Genomic DNA, 17014 nt, shown 5'->3' on the forward strand with positions numbered 1-17014 from the left:
CTATAATTATCTAGAGTGATTAATTGTGAATCTAATTTTGAACCAAGCCCACCTCAAACCCATCATTATCGTATGTATATAAGTAACTATGCAGCATTAATCGTGGTTCAGTAACTGTCAAGTTACTTGGTGAATGTAATTGTAAAATTTGGAAAAAAAATTTTGTCAGCTACCCAATGGTCAAGGCATTAAATATCTTGTGTCTAGCATTATTTGTGTTATTGTCGTGAGCAAACAATTCAAATTGAATACAATATCGATAGAAGTTGTGATATATTCATGGGAACGAAATTAAACCACACATTAAACTCTTGGTCATCATGCCATCTCAACCACGCATTTCTAGTACTTTATTTTAGCAGCCCACGTTTTAACGTCTTGGACATCTTTTCCTCGTGTCCTATCTTTCTAATCACACTATTGCTTGAAAATATAGAGGATATCACAAATATTCATCAAACCTTGGAGTGGCATGTCTAGTTTTCCGTTTAAGGTGATTTTCTATCACCATTGTTGATTGATAATTTAAGAAGAAAAAAATAAATCATTCTTCAAATTATCCATAGATTAGTTTATAGAATAGTCGTGTCTTTGAGTTACAGCGCAAGACACTGCGTCCGACACCAAGATGACGTGGAAACGTGTATCTCACTGTAGATTTCGGCCCTTCGAAAACTAAAACTGGATTTCTGTACTATTACTGATTAGTACGAAAATCACAAGCAAAATCATTAGAAAAGCAACACGTGGATCTCTGTACTATTATTGATTTGTAAGGTTGATACGATGCACCTGATAGTAGATGAGGTGGCATGAAAGAGTAGTTGGATAAGAATATTTTGATGGTCTGATGAATTTGTTAGAAGAGAGATTTTCCAAACAGATCAATCTATTCCAATTTTATTACAAAAACTCCTATGCTTTATCAAGTTTATTACTAAACAAACCTTATTTTATAAATCAAATGAGCATGACTAATTTAGAAGGATTGATAATCTTTCAAAGTGCTATTAGGCCCACATGGATTATTAAATTGACAATCCAACACTAAATCCTTTTAAATTTTATAAAAAAAAATTTAGATTCAAAATAAAAGTAAAACTATTTTTTTGAGCTTGATTGAAATTATTCAAAATAGGTGACTACCGAACTCCCAAATTTAAAAGTAAATTACAACAATGAAAATTAACTTGATTTTGAAAAGGAAAAAACTTCAAACAACTTCTATGATTTGTTCCAATGATTTGCATCATTTAACTCAAAATTTTTTTTTTTTTTTTTTTTCTTGATCAACATTTTTTTTACCTAAAAGTAAATGCACTAAATTTTTACGATCAACAACTACTTGGTAACATTCTTGTGGGAGGATGATTTTGTTTAGTGATGATGAACAATAAGACAACACCACCTAACCATTATGAAAAAATAAGGTTAGGTCAGAAGGCACACACTTTTCATTTATAGATCAGATTGGACCATTCGATGAAAGAGAAATGCAGCCCAATGACCCATATTTTATCTCAGCAGACTATTAGATGGGATCGGACTAGGCGATGTATATAGAATTGTGAAGGACTCGGTTTGGCATAGCCAAGGAATTACTAATTGAAGAAATGGAGTAGAATTGGCAAGAGAATGAGTATGAGCCTTACATGGAGGGTTTCCCAAACTCTACATAATCCTAATTGGAATGGGTCAATTAGACTAAATTAGAAAGAGATTAATCCAAGAAACAATTGCAATTATATATGGAATCATGTGCGTAAGAATAGAAAGATCCAAGTTCAAGTAAGATTAAAAAAGATACGCAGAAAGATTAAGAAAAACATAATTATCAATGCAAGGGCTTTTTTTCCCAGCTTATAAATTTTTTTGTTAACTTGATTGTTGGAGGGTCTTAATCTCGGAAACCCTCCCAATTTGAGCCTTTTTTGCAGGAACATGAGGGAAATCAACCTAGAAATACAAGTTTGGCGGTGACGTACTTCATTATGCATACATATTTTGATTCCACCATGGGGGTACAGATAATTAGATCATTTGATGAGTTGGACACCGTGTTTGTAGCACATTACATTCACAACCAAAAGAGTGTAATGGATGTTCAAGTGATATTTAACTTGAAGAAAAAGCAACGAGAGTCTATTAAGAACCATTTGGTGAAATTTAAGGTACGAACTTTCAAAGGGTAATACCTAGATGAGAAAACCACTATAATATCATTCCAAAACGGAATGCATGCATCACTAGTTAAAAAACTCATCGGTGCAGTTTGAAGATCTTTTCGTTTGAGAAAAAAAAAAGTGTATCAAGCTAGAAGAAATTATAAATGCTAACTCAATCAGTTGAGTCCAAACAATTAATTCTATTGATGACCAGAAAGGACCCTAAAACAAATAGATAACTAAAAATAGATAATACGAGTCACAACAAAGAAGAAATGGGAAGAAGACTAGATTTCACCAAGATGGGTCTGGAGGAAACTAGTTGAAGGATGCCCAGGTCAAAGGATAAGATGGAGGTAGAGATATAGGGATTTTACTCCTCTAACACTTATGTTGGAGGAGGTTTTGTTAAATATTAATAAAGAGCCCTTTTTTTAGAGGCCTAAGGGTTCCACATAGAAATAAAGAGTCAAAGTCGTATTGCGCATACCACAGAATAAGATATCATCCTACTAACGTATACTATTCCCTAAACCATTTCATTTAGGATTGGATTGAGGAGTGAAGGATTGAACAGTTAATTTTAAAAATATGCTAAGGAGCTTTTGAAGATAGAAGAGGGTGGCCTAAAACTCTCACCTTTCCACCACCTCCAACTAATATAATCAATGTGACCAGAATGAGTCTAAAATTGAGCACAAAAAAAAAAAGCAAGAAACGAAGGTTGAGCATGTAGGAAAAGTTTTCAAAGTAACAACTAAACCCAAGCTAGTGGATTCAACAGAGCACTCGGTAGCCTACCTAAAGACCATTATAATCTTCTCATAAAAGGATCAAAGGATGGTGGAGTTCTTGAGAGGACTTAAAAATAGATGGCCACCAAGAACCCAATTTTAACTGAAATTGAATCGTGAAAATTAACTTTTTATTTTTTTTATTTTTTTTTAAATTCATAGAATTTCATTTTCTATAACCCTATCACATAGGATCGTATTACCACAAGATGATGCAATCATAAAATATCATTTTTTTCCATTGTCGAAGGAGAGATAAATTTTCTCTTTATTATTTGACTTAGGATCCAATACAGTGTCTATGTGTCAAGTTTTTGTTTGATTTTAAGATACTTTGGGCTCCTAACTAAGGATGTACATTCGAGTAAATCTGAATCGGACTAAATCGAATTTTTGGGTTTGATTTGGGAATGGCTAAAATTGAGACCAACCCAAAATTCTTGGGTTTGGGTTTGATCTAGGTTCAAATTCTAAAGGTCAAAATCAAACCTAAATTTTTGAGTATTTTTTAAGGTTTGGTCCGAATTTGGGTAAAATCGAAATTCAAATATTTTTAAACAAAATAGATTCTAGGGAGTCAAACCATGGATATGACAATACCACCACGTCTCACCAATTCGTCAATTGCTAATTTATTCTAAAACTAATAAAAATAAACATATTATAATAATTTAGTTTTCGGTCCTTATTTCAGGTATGATCCAATTTTGGAGGGGCAAACCTAATTTTCCCGATTTCAATTCGATCTAAACCAGATCGGGTTCGGTCCACTATTTCGACATGGGTAGAGGGTCTTTGGTAAAACTTACATCCCTACTCTAAACTAAGCAGTACCCGCATCCGAATACATTTATTCTCCAATGAAAGTGTGCCATGTAAACACCGTTCCTATGTGCACCGTATTGGATTGCGATTGTCTTTTTTAGCACATGTCATACGGCTGTGGTGTTGTGAGCAATAAATCACCCACTGTTTTTCAATGTTTAACTGTTAACAGTCAACACACGTAAGTCTTTGAAGCCTATAAATACTAGTGTTTTATAATTCACTCTATAAATTATCATCTCTCTCTCTCTCAAAGAGCATGGATTCCCTTGTAAACAACTCTGTATCCACCTATGGTTCAAGCCCACTAATCTCACAACGCCATGATCACTTACCAAGTGTAAGAAGTGAAGATTTAGAGATGGGTAGGTTTCCCTCTGAAGAAATGACTGTTACAAGGGATTCAAGAGAAATGGGTGATGGCATTGCCTTGACATGGGAGGATCTTTGGGTCACAGCCTCCAATGGTAAAGGCAAGCCAAGCCGCTCCATTCTTCAAGGTCTTACTGGATATGCCCAACCTGGTGAGGTCCTGGCTCTCATGGGTCCTTCTGGTTCTGGCAAATCCACTCTTCTTAATGCATTGGCAGGTAATTACACAACTAATCCACTATTTGATTTATTTTATATACACTCACTGTTATGTGTTTATTTTACTTATTTTAAAGTCCTTTGGACTCCAAATCAAATGATCATGATGGGGATTTTAACAAGACTATGATGTTCAATTCGTGGACCTGTAGGAAGTTGGGATCCGTTTGATTTCTCATGAAAAATGACTCAAGGAAAAAAGGGATGACTACCAAAATTTAAAATTGAAATTCAAGGATGGAAATGAATTTTTTTTTTTTTTTTTCAAAGTACTTATAATTTCTTCCTCTGCAACCCTGTGGCACTGGATCATGTTTTTGGATGTTACAAGGTGATGCGATATTAAAATTTTAGTTTTTTCATTGTAGGTAGGAGAGAGAAATTTATTCCTTTTTTTCTATTGTTTTTCGCCACATGTCAACGTATGGGAGATGCTGTGAGAAAGATTATGTGCGCAAAAAGGGAAATTTTTTGACTGCATCACCTTGTAGCATTTAAAAGCATGATGGGATGCCATGGGAATGCAGAGGTCGAAACTCTTCGAACTTAAAAAAAAAAATTCAAAAAAGGAATAATTTTTCATCCTTTTTCAAAACTTTGGATCAAGTTTGAAATTATTTTAATTTTTAATTTTTGAATATAAGTTTTTTCATGAAATCTACAAAATTCTGGTGTTAGATTGCCAATATGATAATCATGTGGGCCCAATTACCCTTTTTAAGATTGTTAATCCTAAAATAAAATTACTGGCAGAGGACTGTGGATAGGGAGAGAAATTTTCTCTCTAATGATTTTGTCTTGTTTTTTCTTCACATGTCTAACGACTACGGTGTGTGAAAAAAAAAAAAAATCACGTGAATTAAAATAAAATAGACAAACTCCATCTCCAAACTCTTCCCACGTGATTGTGTATGGTACCATAGATTTTATTTCCTCAGAACAAATAATTGCATGTATAAGGTGGGGAGAGTTTGAGTGGAGTAAAATAAATAGAAACTCAGTCTCTAGATTTTATAGCAAAGATTAGGTTTAAAAAATAAATATTAATAATAACAAAGGGTAAGAGTCGTGCTGGAGTAACATTGAAATTGACATCGTTTGGGACATTCATATACTCAAAGCCATAAATGCTTCTCACTCATATCTAGATGAAAAGTATATATGATTTTTTAGACACATCAACATCAGCAATATACCAAACGAACTCAATTTCAATGTTACTTGAGCATTTTCCAAAGAGTAGTGCTGGGGTGACACATGATTTATTGTGATTCTCACAATTCTGACGGGGACATGCATATATAATTATGTGCACATCCCACGTCATATACTTGTGAGAATTGTAGTAAATACTTTGTATCATTTCAGCATTTTCCTTTTTCAAAAGGTAATTTTGCTTCCTGAGCCATGTGGGACTCTCTCAACCATGAAAACAAGCTATAAAGAATAGGGTGATTTTGCTTTCTTAGCCATGTGGGACTCTCTCAGCCATGAAAACAAGCTATAAAGAATCCCCTCCCATTTAATTAGGAAGACCTAAACCTAGTACATGTACGGGTCTCATGGAAGATTTCTACTCACACACTGAACATGGGATGAAGTTGTAATGTGGTGTTTTAATAATCGGATTTCTACTCAGATACTAAAATGTTGTAGTACGGGGCCATATTTGGTCTTCTTGATTTTACCGTCCAATCACTTTACTCCACCTTCTCTCATTCTAACTGTGAAGGTATGTTTGGATTTACTGGCAGGGAGATTGGGTTCAAATATGATGCAGACAGGAGAGATCCTAATCAATGGTCGAAATGAAAGGCTCGCTTTTGGGACTTCGGTGAGTTAATAAAAAGAAGATGAGTTATTTAATTATGTGGTGCACAGAGGGGTGCAACTTGATCCGGTTCAAACCGAGAACCGAATCAAACCGATAGTTTTGGGTGACTTGATTTGATTTGGAACAAGTTGCGGTTCGATTCTAGGTTACGATCAATTTGATTCGATTCCCAAATCAAGCTTGTATAGAACCGAACCAAATCGAGGACCAAACTCCTATGCAATAAATAAATATGTGTATATAATAATTATTAAAAATTATTTGAAGAGTCAGTACATAGATTAGTAATCTTTTATAAAATTTTATGTTTATTTTTTTATTAAAAAATATTACTTATAATTTATAAAATATTTGCAATCTGTGGAATCGAACTGAACCAAATCGACTTTAATTTGGTTTGGGTTGGTTTGGTTCCAGTAGAATTTGGTTTGGTTCTGGTTCTTATTTAGTAGAACCAACCTATGTCGGTTCGGTTTCAATTTGACCTCAAACCAAATCGAACCGAACCAAGTTGCACCCCTAGTGCACAGTGTGCCAGGCATCTCCCATCATATCATATAGCACCATCAATTCTTAACATATAAAATTGACAAAAATACCCTAGCCCCAGATGAAGTTTGAGATTCTATATCAAATGATGGCTTGTTAGGATAAATTCCCTCGAGGAAATGGATCTCTAGAAAAGTTATACTGATTCCTTAAAAATAGTACTAATATCTAAAAGTTGGTGTTTTTCCATAAATTTCTGCCCTATGTTTTTATGGCTTTGTTCGAGGTCAGAAAAAACCTAAAATAACATGCATCTAATGTTGCTAGGTGGTCTTTTCCTTGTTGATTGTCATAGTAAATTTAATTAATTACGTCTTATTTGATTGCAAGGAAAATTAGCATTTTCTTTTCAAATTGTTTTTTGTGCAAATGATTATTGAGTAACAATAATAAGCGAGTCTGAGCTTAAGAATTCTTTTAAGAGTGGCAATAGTCACTAGTTACTATCACCAACAAAGCCAGCTTAGACGCTTACAGGATGAATAGTATCAATTCACTATAAGGGACTAATAATTTAGAAGCCTCATAATAATCCAAAGAATTCTTACCTCTTTTTTTTTTTTTCTTGTCTTTTTTTCATTAATTTAGGCTTATGTGACTCAAGAAGATACTCTTATGACGACGCTAACAGTTAGAGAAGCAGTCTTCTACTCAGCTCAGCTCCAATTGCCGGACTCCATGTCCAAGTCCATGAAGATGGAGAGAGCAGAGACAACAATAAGAGAGATGGGGTTGCAAAATGCCATGAACACAAGAATAGGGGGACAAGGCACCAATGGCCTAAGCGGTGGGCAAAAGAGGAGAGTAACCATTTGCATAGAGATCTTAACGCGCCCGAAGCTTCTTTTTCTAGATGAGCCCACAAGTGGGCTCGATAGTGCAGCTTCATACCATGTCATGAACCGAATTGTAGGGCTTGCTCGACAAGATGGAAGGACTCTCATCATATCCATCCACCAACCTTGCAGTGAAGTATTTGAACTTTTCGACAACCTTTGTCTCCTCTCCTCTGGAAGAACAATTTACTTCGGTCTTGCTTCTGCAGCGAATGAGGTAATTGGATTCAAGAGCTTATAATGCTACACCTACCTTCTTTTATAAGAAGCCAAATTATGAAATAAATGTCTCAGGTTAATGTTCAATTGAAGACATGGATTTTTTAGTACTAATTATTCAATTAATGTAGTTTTTCGCATCCAACGGTTTTCGATGTCCGACAATGACGAACCCTTCGGATCACTACCTTAGAACAATCAACAAAGACTTTGATACTGTAAGAAGTTTCGTGATCCTGAATCCCTAAAGAGTGTCATTATTTGTTCTAAAAAGATATATCTTGTAAACTTACCAAGCTTCTTAATTCTTATCATTAGGACATCGAACAAGGTTACAGTAGTTCGATCACAACTGCTAAAGAAGCCATCACAATTCTTGTGAACTCATATAAGTCATCTGAAACTTGCAAACAAGTTGGAAGACGTGTCGCCGAGTTATGTACAAGGGTATGTGACTAATGATCTTTCTTTTATGTTATACTTGCACGACCTGATTAAGCCAATGACCACAAGATTGAGGATAATCTGTATGGTCTAATTCTCAACAAAGATTGCTAAAATGTTCTGTTGTTTTGCAGGAAGTAGCATTGGAGAAAGCGGGAAGCCAAGCTAGCTTCATTACTCAATCCTTCGTTCTTACAAAAAGATCATTTGTGAACATGCATCGTGATCTAGGCTACTACTGGATGCGTTTATTGACTTACAGTGCACTATGTGTATGTCTGGGAACCATCTTTTACAACATTGGCCACAGCTATGGCTCAATTCAGGTAAGATGGTAAAGATGAAGCTTGTGCTAAACAACCTTCATTACTCAATCCAGCCATAATTTTTTTTGCTCTCTGAGCACGAAACCCTAGATCAAACAACAACGACATCAGCCCCATAGAGCATGCTATGAACCTATAATAACCTAGCCACCAACCCCTCCCTCCTTCGCGCATTAGAACAATCTTAGTGCTTTGATCCCTGATAACATTACACCCTTAAAGTCTTCGGCCTCGATGAAATTACGCTATAGATAAGTAGCATCCCAAGATGAGATGAGATAGATTTACTCTCTTTAAGAAAGAATTAAAGATGGCTCTTCTAAGAACAATGACTTCTTCATTTTCAGGCTAGAGGTTCAATGCTCATGTTCGTAGGTTCATTCATGACATTTATGGCAATTGGTGGATTCCCCTCTTTTGTGGAAGACATGAAGGTGCCTGTTCCCTTAATCTATCTCAAACTTCATTTCTGTCTCTAACAATTGAATGATAGTTGCATGAAATTAATATTTTTAATTTCCTTTTAATTTCCTTCTTATAAATTCAGATTTTTGAACGAGAAAGACTAAATGGGCACTATGGAGTTGCTGCATATGTTGTTGGCAACACACTTTCATCGATTCCCTTCTTGCTTATAGTCACTCTAATTCCAGGAGCCATAGCTTATTATCTTGCTGGCCTTCAAAAAGGAATTGAACATTTTTCCTACTTTGCATTGCTACTTTTCATCTGTATGATGTTGGTTGAGAGCTTAATGATGGTCGTTGCAAGTTTCGTGCCAAATTTCCTCATGGGTATTATTATTGGAGCTGGAATCCAAGGATTGATGATACTGACAGGTGGCTTTTTTCGACTACCAAATGATATTACCAAGCCTTTGTGGCGATATCCCATGTATTATATCTCCTTCCATAAGTATGCTTATGAAGGATTCTTCAAGAACGAATTCGAAGGCCTAACTTTTCCTAGAAATCAAGCACAAGGTTCACACACCATCGATGGTGAAGAAATTTTGAAAGAGGTGTGGGAAATGACTGGTTACTCTAAATGGGTTGATGTGTTTGTTTTGTTAGGGATGGTGATCCTGTATCGATTAATGTTTTTTGGCATTATAAAGACGGTTGAAAAGGTTAAGCCCATTATCAGAGGTCTTCAATCTGTCCCACCCAAGCAAAAGGCCCAAATTGTGGCGAATCCCAACTCTACACCATAATAGGAAGTAGCTCTCTGATGGTTTCAAAAGAAGGAGTTGTTAGTCCTAAACAATGTGATGGTAAATGTGGTATCTACGTCGAATTTACTAATATGTAATGCTTAATCACTTCTAAGTCAAATCATATTAAGTACTTCTAATACTAAAGGACATACGATTTTTTTGTTTTTTTTTTGTAATACTCCTTATCCTTGTGGAGAATATCCTTATACAACCAAAGATTACAACTCTTACACTATGTTTGGATTGAGAGAAGTGGAGAGAAGAGAAACTCATTAAAAGAAGAGAAGAGAAACTTAATTTATCTCCACTATGTTTGAATTGAGAGGAGAGAATTGGGGATAATTTTAGAATTTTAAAATACCTTAAAAGAGATCTAGAGACAGAATTGGAATTATAAAATATTTAAAAGGCTTTCTCTCCATTTCTCCTCTTATCTCTACTTTGGGAAAGAAAAGAAACTCACTTATTTTTCTTTTCTTTTCTCTCCATTTCTTTCGATCCAAACACATCATTAAGTTTTTCTCCCAAGTACATAAATCCTTCCTCTAACAACTCTCATTATGAGAGGTTTTCTCATAGTCATATCTAACTAATTATGGCCAATACAGTAAGTACAGTGGATTTGTTCAATTGGAGAGTTCGGCTAAGATCTGACCATGGGATTAGATCATAGGTTTTAGAGTGAAAAACTTTGGGTTTTCTAGAGAGAAAAACTTCCAAACAATAGATGAAGGGGTTATCAAACCATCTTCTCAGACCTGATTCTTAGAAGAAGATTGAAGAGTCAACCATATCGGTTTGAGTTTAGTTTCTTTCTTTGTGTTATCTTCTAAAACCCTTTCTACTCTTATTTTTTCTGCCATGACGGCTTCTTCGGGCATTTCCTAGAAAATCTTTTCAAGGGAAGAAAAGGGTCGGTGGTAAAGGATTTGGATTTTTTCCGATCACTCACAATGTTAGGTCCAAGATGGGGAAATGGCCTACTTCCATGGCCTAGAAGAAGTGATTAATCGCATTTGGGAGGTAAAGGGTCATATGGATAGAGAAAGGATTATTCCTCTTCAAATTTAGTAATGAGGAATATTGTAGTTTGTTGTTTAACTCAGCGATATGGAGTATAGGTATAAGACTTTTGATATTGAGAGATGGACATCTAATGTAAAATCTGTGTGGGCGATGATGTCTACAATCCCAGTTTGGGTAAAATTACAATATCTTCTGCTCTAATTTTGGGCACCAACATGCCTTAGAAGGATGGTGAGTGTGATTAGGACCCTTCTCTCTATGGATGAAACCACTACTAAATGATCAAGACTGGGGTCTGCGAGAATGTGTGGAAATCAGTATGGAACACTAGTTTCCACATGAGGTTTTGGTTTTTGAGCGTGAGGATTGCAAAAAAATCATCTACGAATCGACATTGTAGTTGTAGACACCCCAATTTGATCAAACAAGCTTGAAAAACTCGTTCAAATCCAGTATCAAGGGTCAAATCAAGAGAATTTCGATCAATCAAGTGGACCAAAATCAAATCAATCAAGAAAATCAGATTTAATATTTAAAAAAATTGATTTTCGTTTGACCGTACGTGAAAGCGCCCTCGATCCTCGGGGTGCGCGGATCCGCTTTTGAGGTTTGGGAGTCGCCACCTAGTTATTACGGTCTAGGAACCGAATACTGACTCTAAACGGATAAAGAAACTAATCTACTAAAGAAAAACTAAATCCGGGGATCATATTAAAGGGTTGGAAGGTGTTAGGCACCAACCCCGCCCGGCCAATGCCGGTCTCTACTTATCCCAAATAAGACTACATTGCTAATAAAAACCTAGATAGAAAAAATAAAAGAGATTTTACCTTCGAACACAACGATTTTATTCCCTCAGATTTGATAAAATTGCTCCTTGTACCGTACTCCTTACTTCGTTCTATCTCCGAATCTGATTTCGGATCTCCGAGGCAAGGTATCTCTTCCTTAGATCTGGATTCTTTGAATTTTTTTATCGATTTTGGGGTGTTTTTGAAGAGCTTCTAGGTGTTTTTCAGGCTAAAATTGAAGTATGGGTGTTAGGTAAGGAGTTGGGGCTTCAAAATTAGGATTTTGGGAAGGTTGTGGAGGCTTCTTAGCCTACTTTTTCTAGAATTTTTTCTTTGATACGAAAATAGGGTGTGGAGGCTCCTATTTATAAAAAAATTTTAGAAGAATTAGGGTTTGATTAGGGTTTCTTTTAGGGTTTTAATTAGGGTTTTGACTTTAGTCTTATGAGATTGACTTAGTCTTTAGTGTTTCAATTTAGGGTTTTGACTTTAGTCTTATGAGATTGACTTGATTAGTTTAGATTAGGGTTTTGATTTAAGGTTTTGACTTTAGTCTTATGAGATTGATTTGATTAGTTTAGATTAGGGTTTGATTTAGGGTTTTGACTTTAGTATTATGAGATTGACTTTAATACTTTGACTTTAGTCTTTCTTGGTTGACTTTTAATAGCTTGACTTTAGTCTTACTTGATTGACTTTAAGATTGACTTTACTCTTACTTGATTAACTAGATTTTTGGAGAATCCCTTTTATTATATCTTTAATTCTTTGGGCCCCCAAATGGAGGGTTCCTTGAATAAATATCCTGGCAACTATCAACAATTTTGCCTGAAAGCCTGATTGATCGATTTTTTAGTTCAAAATTTTAAATTAATTTTATTAATGTTTCACTTTACATTATTAATGGTTTATTTATTAATTTTGAAAATTTTAATTATTAAAATTGTAAAATTACCGTTTTACCCTCGGAGAGAATTTTTTACGTTTTAAGTCGTTTTTCAATGTTCCAAGATGTTTTGGAATCAGTTTTTTTGTAAGGAATTCGATGGGAATGTTGGTTTTTTTCATTTATAAAGTTTTTTGTATGAAATGGTCATGAACTTTATGAGAGGCATTTTCGTAATTTTGTCGAATCCTGTGAAAATTGGCGAAATGATTTATTTGATTTCGATTTGTTACTTTATGTGTTTGAATGAGTTTTCCTAATCGTAACGTAGGTTCTAGGGTTGTTTTGATGTTAGGGGTATTTTGGTAATTTGGTCATTTTTAGTGATTTTTATCATGAAGCTTTTTTTTTATCTGCAAGATGATGATTTCTATGTTTCTAGGGTCGTATTTTCCTAGTGTAGCGTGGTTTTTAAGTTTTGTCAGTTCAAGATACCTCATCCGGATTTTTGAAACATTTCTGTTAACAAAATAAAGCAATGGAAATAACATCCATCATTAGGAATCATTGCGATCGGGTTGATAAGTTGATTAATCATGCAGATACAAAAATGGGGTGTCTACAGATGCCCCTCTTTGGCAGAGGGTTGAAGCAAACTAGATAGCAAATCTATTTTGGTAGATAGTGCGATATCTGAATGTCAAAGCTAGTGACAGTTTATTTTGCAGCCTGATTTAGCAATTCGTCGAGGTGTTCAGATTCTTGAGGGTAAAGCTCTCCCCGAATTAAAAGGTTGTTAGGTCATTGAGCGAGAGCTCTCACTGACAGTGTCAGATCCTTGAATTTTAGAAAATTCTCCTTGATTGATGTAACAACTGTGCAAGTATGTGGACTTAAAATCTGAGATAGATTTCGAAGAGTTTGAGTAAAATCTGAGCACAAAATGAATAAAAATTGAGCTAAACTGAGCATAATTCCAAGAAACCCTCTGCGGTATCTGAGCAAAATTTCGAGAAAACCCTCGGCGGTAACTGAGCATAATTTCGAAAAAACCCTCGGCAGCATCTGAGCATAATTTTGAGAAAATCCTTGGCGGCATCTGAGCATAATTCCGAGAAAACCCTCAGCGGCATCTAAGCATAATTTCGAGAAAACTTTCGACGGTAATTGAGCATAGTTCTGAGAAAGCCCTCGGCGGCATCTGAGCATAATTCCGAGAAAACCCTCGGTGGTAACTGAGCATAATTCTGAGAAAACTCTCGGCTGCATCTAAGCATAGTTCCGAGAAAACCCTCGGTGGCATCTGAGCATAATTCCGAGAAAACCCTCGGTGGCATCTGAGCATAATTCCGAGAAAATCCTCGACGGTAATTGGCTGAGTAAAACTGAGAATGAAGGAATAAATCTGAGAAAGAAACGATTGAAAATAAATCTGGAAAAAGAGTGATCGAATTTGGGAATGGATAGATCAGGGAAAGAATGAATGCCCTATCTCTTATTCCAAATGTGAGATCCAAAATGCTTTTGTTTGAACCTCAAAAGTTTTATGAATTTAAAACCTGAGTTTTATTTCTTTTTGAACTTCAAAGGTTTTCCAAAAAACTATTATCAAGAGGGTAACCTTAAGTTTTGGGTTCCCATTATCTTTTAGGATTAACTTTGCGCAAAACAAAATACCCCTGGTTTGATAACAAAAGTGGCAGTGGAGATAATTGAATACATCATAAAAAAAATGCCTCTAGTATAAGGGAAAACTACATATTAGAGGAAAAAGAAAAATGCCCCTTGTATGAAGGTTTAAAATATTTGATTACTACAAGCCAAATAAAGATCCAACTTTTTATTTTAATTAATTTTATTGAAGATTTTGAGTCAGGCTCAAGAGAACAAAAATATTTCCTTGTAAGACTCATCATAAAATTCATCCTTCTCTCCCTTGGTTCACTTGGGGATGTAGGAATTTTCAGATCGATCGTAGACAAGATACTTGTGGCTTCCGAGTCTATGCCTGGTTTAAACTGAGTATTGAACTTGATTATTCGGACTTCTGATGTTTCAGTTCGGACCGCTCTCAGCTTGAGATTTTCTTCTGTTTTTCTTTTGTTTTTCTTTGTTGTTCTAACTTTTGCCTAGATCGCCTTTTCAGGTTTTCAATCTATCGAGTTTGCTCTACCTTTTGCCTAGATCGCCTTTTCAGGTTTTCGATCTAGCGGGCTTTTTTTTTTTTTCTTAGTTCTAATTGTTGTCAAAGTTGTCCTCTCAGATTTTCAACCTTGCGAGCTTGCCTTAATTTTTGCCTAAGTCGTCCTTTTCGGATTTTCAACTTAGCAGGCTTCATCATTTTTTTATCTTTTTATTCTCATCTGAACTTCTAGAATTACTTTCTGATCATGCTTTGCTATTTTCCTTGACTTTTCGTACGGTACTTAGGAGGACTTTTATAGGTAAGCTTAGGACTGAGTATAAAAAGAAAGGAATTTTGAGGCTCAAAAATCCAAATGTCTCTTGTGTGGCATTTCATTTAAAATTTTTTCTTGGATTTTCTTCCCCATTTTGGATGATATTTCTTTTTCTTTTGAATTTTTTTTTTTTTGATTTTTTCTTTGTCGGGGAATCTATTCTTTTATTTTGATGTGATCGGGCCTGAAGTAACTTCTCAGGTTGCCTACGTACCCCAGAATTTTGGGATCAGACCAAAACGTAGTTCAAATTTTTTCCCTCCCTTGGGTTAGGAAGTCAGGCTAAGAAGTAAAAGGCATAATTTTTCTCTTTTTAAACAGGCTGCAAAGGAGTTGAGAAAGGAGATAATGAACTAGGTAGTAGGAAAATTGATTCGGCCAAAAATAGCCTCCTTAAATGTAGTACCGTTTGATTTGGTCAAGGTTTGTTGATTCTGGTAATTCGATTCCATCATGATCTTGAAGCCTGACAGCTTTTCCTGGTAATATTTTCTTGATGATGTACGGACCTCCCCACTTTAGTTTAAACTTCCCTCTAGGGTCAAAGATAGGTGCCCGATTCTCTTTGAGTACTAAATCCCCGACTTGTAAGTGACGGGGCTTGATCTTTTTGTCAAATGCACGGGCGACTCTTCTTTGATAAGCTTGCACGTGATACAAAGCTCTCAGTCGTTTTTCTTCAATCAAATTCAATTCTTCATACCGTTGGCGAACCCAATCTGTTTCTGACAACTGACTTTCCAACAAGACCTTGAGAGATGAAATTTCCATTTCAACTGGTAAGACCGCTTCCATGCTATAGACGCGTGATTTCGTCATTATGATGACTACATCTACAATGATTTGGAGTCGCCACCATTCAAGTTGGAAGTGGGTGTGAATGGTCACCCGGGGTACATTTTCCAAAAGATGAGATTTTTGGCATTTTAGTGACTCACAATGGATAAGGGATAGTCAAACCTCGAGATTTGGGTAAGCGGCTCGGTTGAAGAAAAGGGAAGGTGTTAGGCACCCTTTCCTCCCCGCCACATGGCGGTAACCTCAAATAACTCGATCATTTTTTATTTTTAAAAGAAGGTGAAAAAAATGTGCCACGTGGGTGCATATGTTCCCTAAGTAGGGATTCATTTTCGGCTTGATCATAGGGTCATTTCATTAATGGAAATGACCCTTATGAACCTTAGCCTTGGGGCCCAATCATCAAAAGGGGTAAAATAAAATAGAAGAAGGGGGTGTTAGAAGAGGGAAAGAGTAGAAGGTTAGAGAAAGAGAGGGGGTGTGCTTCAAACCCACCTTGTATCTTGTTTCTTCTTTTCTTCTTCTTGCTTGAGTCTTCTTGATCCTTAGTATAATATGAGAGTATGAGAATGGGAAGAAGTGATTAGAGAGAGTAGGGATTTCTTTTGTTTTAGTGAGACTTGTAGAGGATTTGTGTGAAAGAGTTGGTAAACTTGGTGAGAATTGATGATGGTTGTTAGTAGAGAGAGTGTTGGGGAGAAGTTTTGTAATGAGAAGTTGGGGCCATTTTTGGGAAGAGGATGAGGGTATTTATAGATGTTTAGGAGTTATTTTAGGATATAATGGGGTGAAGTGAAGAAAATGGGTAGAATGGTTATGAGTTTGAGAGAGAAGTGGGTGTAATTTAGAGGAGATTGGAGGGTATTTAGGTAAGGGGGGTTAAATGGGTGAGTTTTGACCCAAATGGTTTGGATCCTACCCAACCCATTTGGGTGGAGTGTTTGGTGAGGTGAATTTAAGATGGTGGTGGTGATTTGATTTAAGAGCATGGAGGATTTAAATGGGTGGTTGATGATATTTTGGGAGGGTGAGGGAGATGATGCCATGTGTTAAGGTGGGTGGAAATGAAGGGTTGGGATAGGTTGATGGGAGAGGTTGAGTGTTTGACTTGAGAGGATGGTGTAGGTTTAGGTTGTAGATGTAGGTTTTGTAGGGAATGATGAGAGTAGATTAGGGGAGGTATAGGTTAGGGGTGTGGGTAGATGTGTTTGATTTGAGAGAAAAGGTGATGGGTTGATGTGTGGGTAGATGGGAT

At 35.9% G+C, this 17014-nt stretch overlaps 1 protein-coding gene across 1 annotated transcript; it reads left to right on the forward strand.

The window, feature by feature from the left end:
• Positions 1-4019: 4019 nt before the first annotated feature.
• On the forward strand, positions 4020-9936 carry LOC147409820 (ABC transporter G family member 1-like). The gene is made up of 8 exons (XM_086431882.1): positions 4020-4374; positions 6130-6209; positions 7347-7811; positions 7945-8031; positions 8132-8260; positions 8392-8583; positions 8931-9017; positions 9131-9936. The coding sequence occupies exons 1-8, from the start codon at positions 4044-4046 to the stop codon at positions 9794-9796; spliced, it is 2037 nt and encodes a 678-aa protein (XP_086288008.1). The 5' UTR covers positions 4020-4043; the 3' UTR covers positions 9797-9936.
• The last annotated feature ends 7078 nt before the right edge of the window (positions 9937-17014 follow it).

This window comes from Akebia trifoliata, chromosome 2 (genome assembly GCF_017979445.1).
Source record: "Akebia trifoliata isolate Shusen 1 chromosome 2, ASM1797944v1, whole genome shotgun sequence".
NCBI lineage: Eukaryota > Viridiplantae > Streptophyta > Magnoliopsida > Ranunculales > Lardizabalaceae > Akebia > Akebia trifoliata.

Coding starts and splice junctions, on each gene's coding strand:
- LOC147409820 (XM_086431882.1), top strand. CDS start 4,044: ATGGATTCCCTTGTAAACAACTCTGTATCCACCTATGGTTCAAGCCCA. Junction 8,032..8,131: donor TCAACAAAGACTTTGATACT/GTAAGAAGTTTC, acceptor TCTTATCATTAG/GACATCGAACAAGGTTACAG. Junction 8,584..8,930: donor ACAGCTATGGCTCAATTCAG/GTAAGATGGTAA, acceptor CTTCATTTTCAG/GCTAGAGGTTCAATGCTCAT.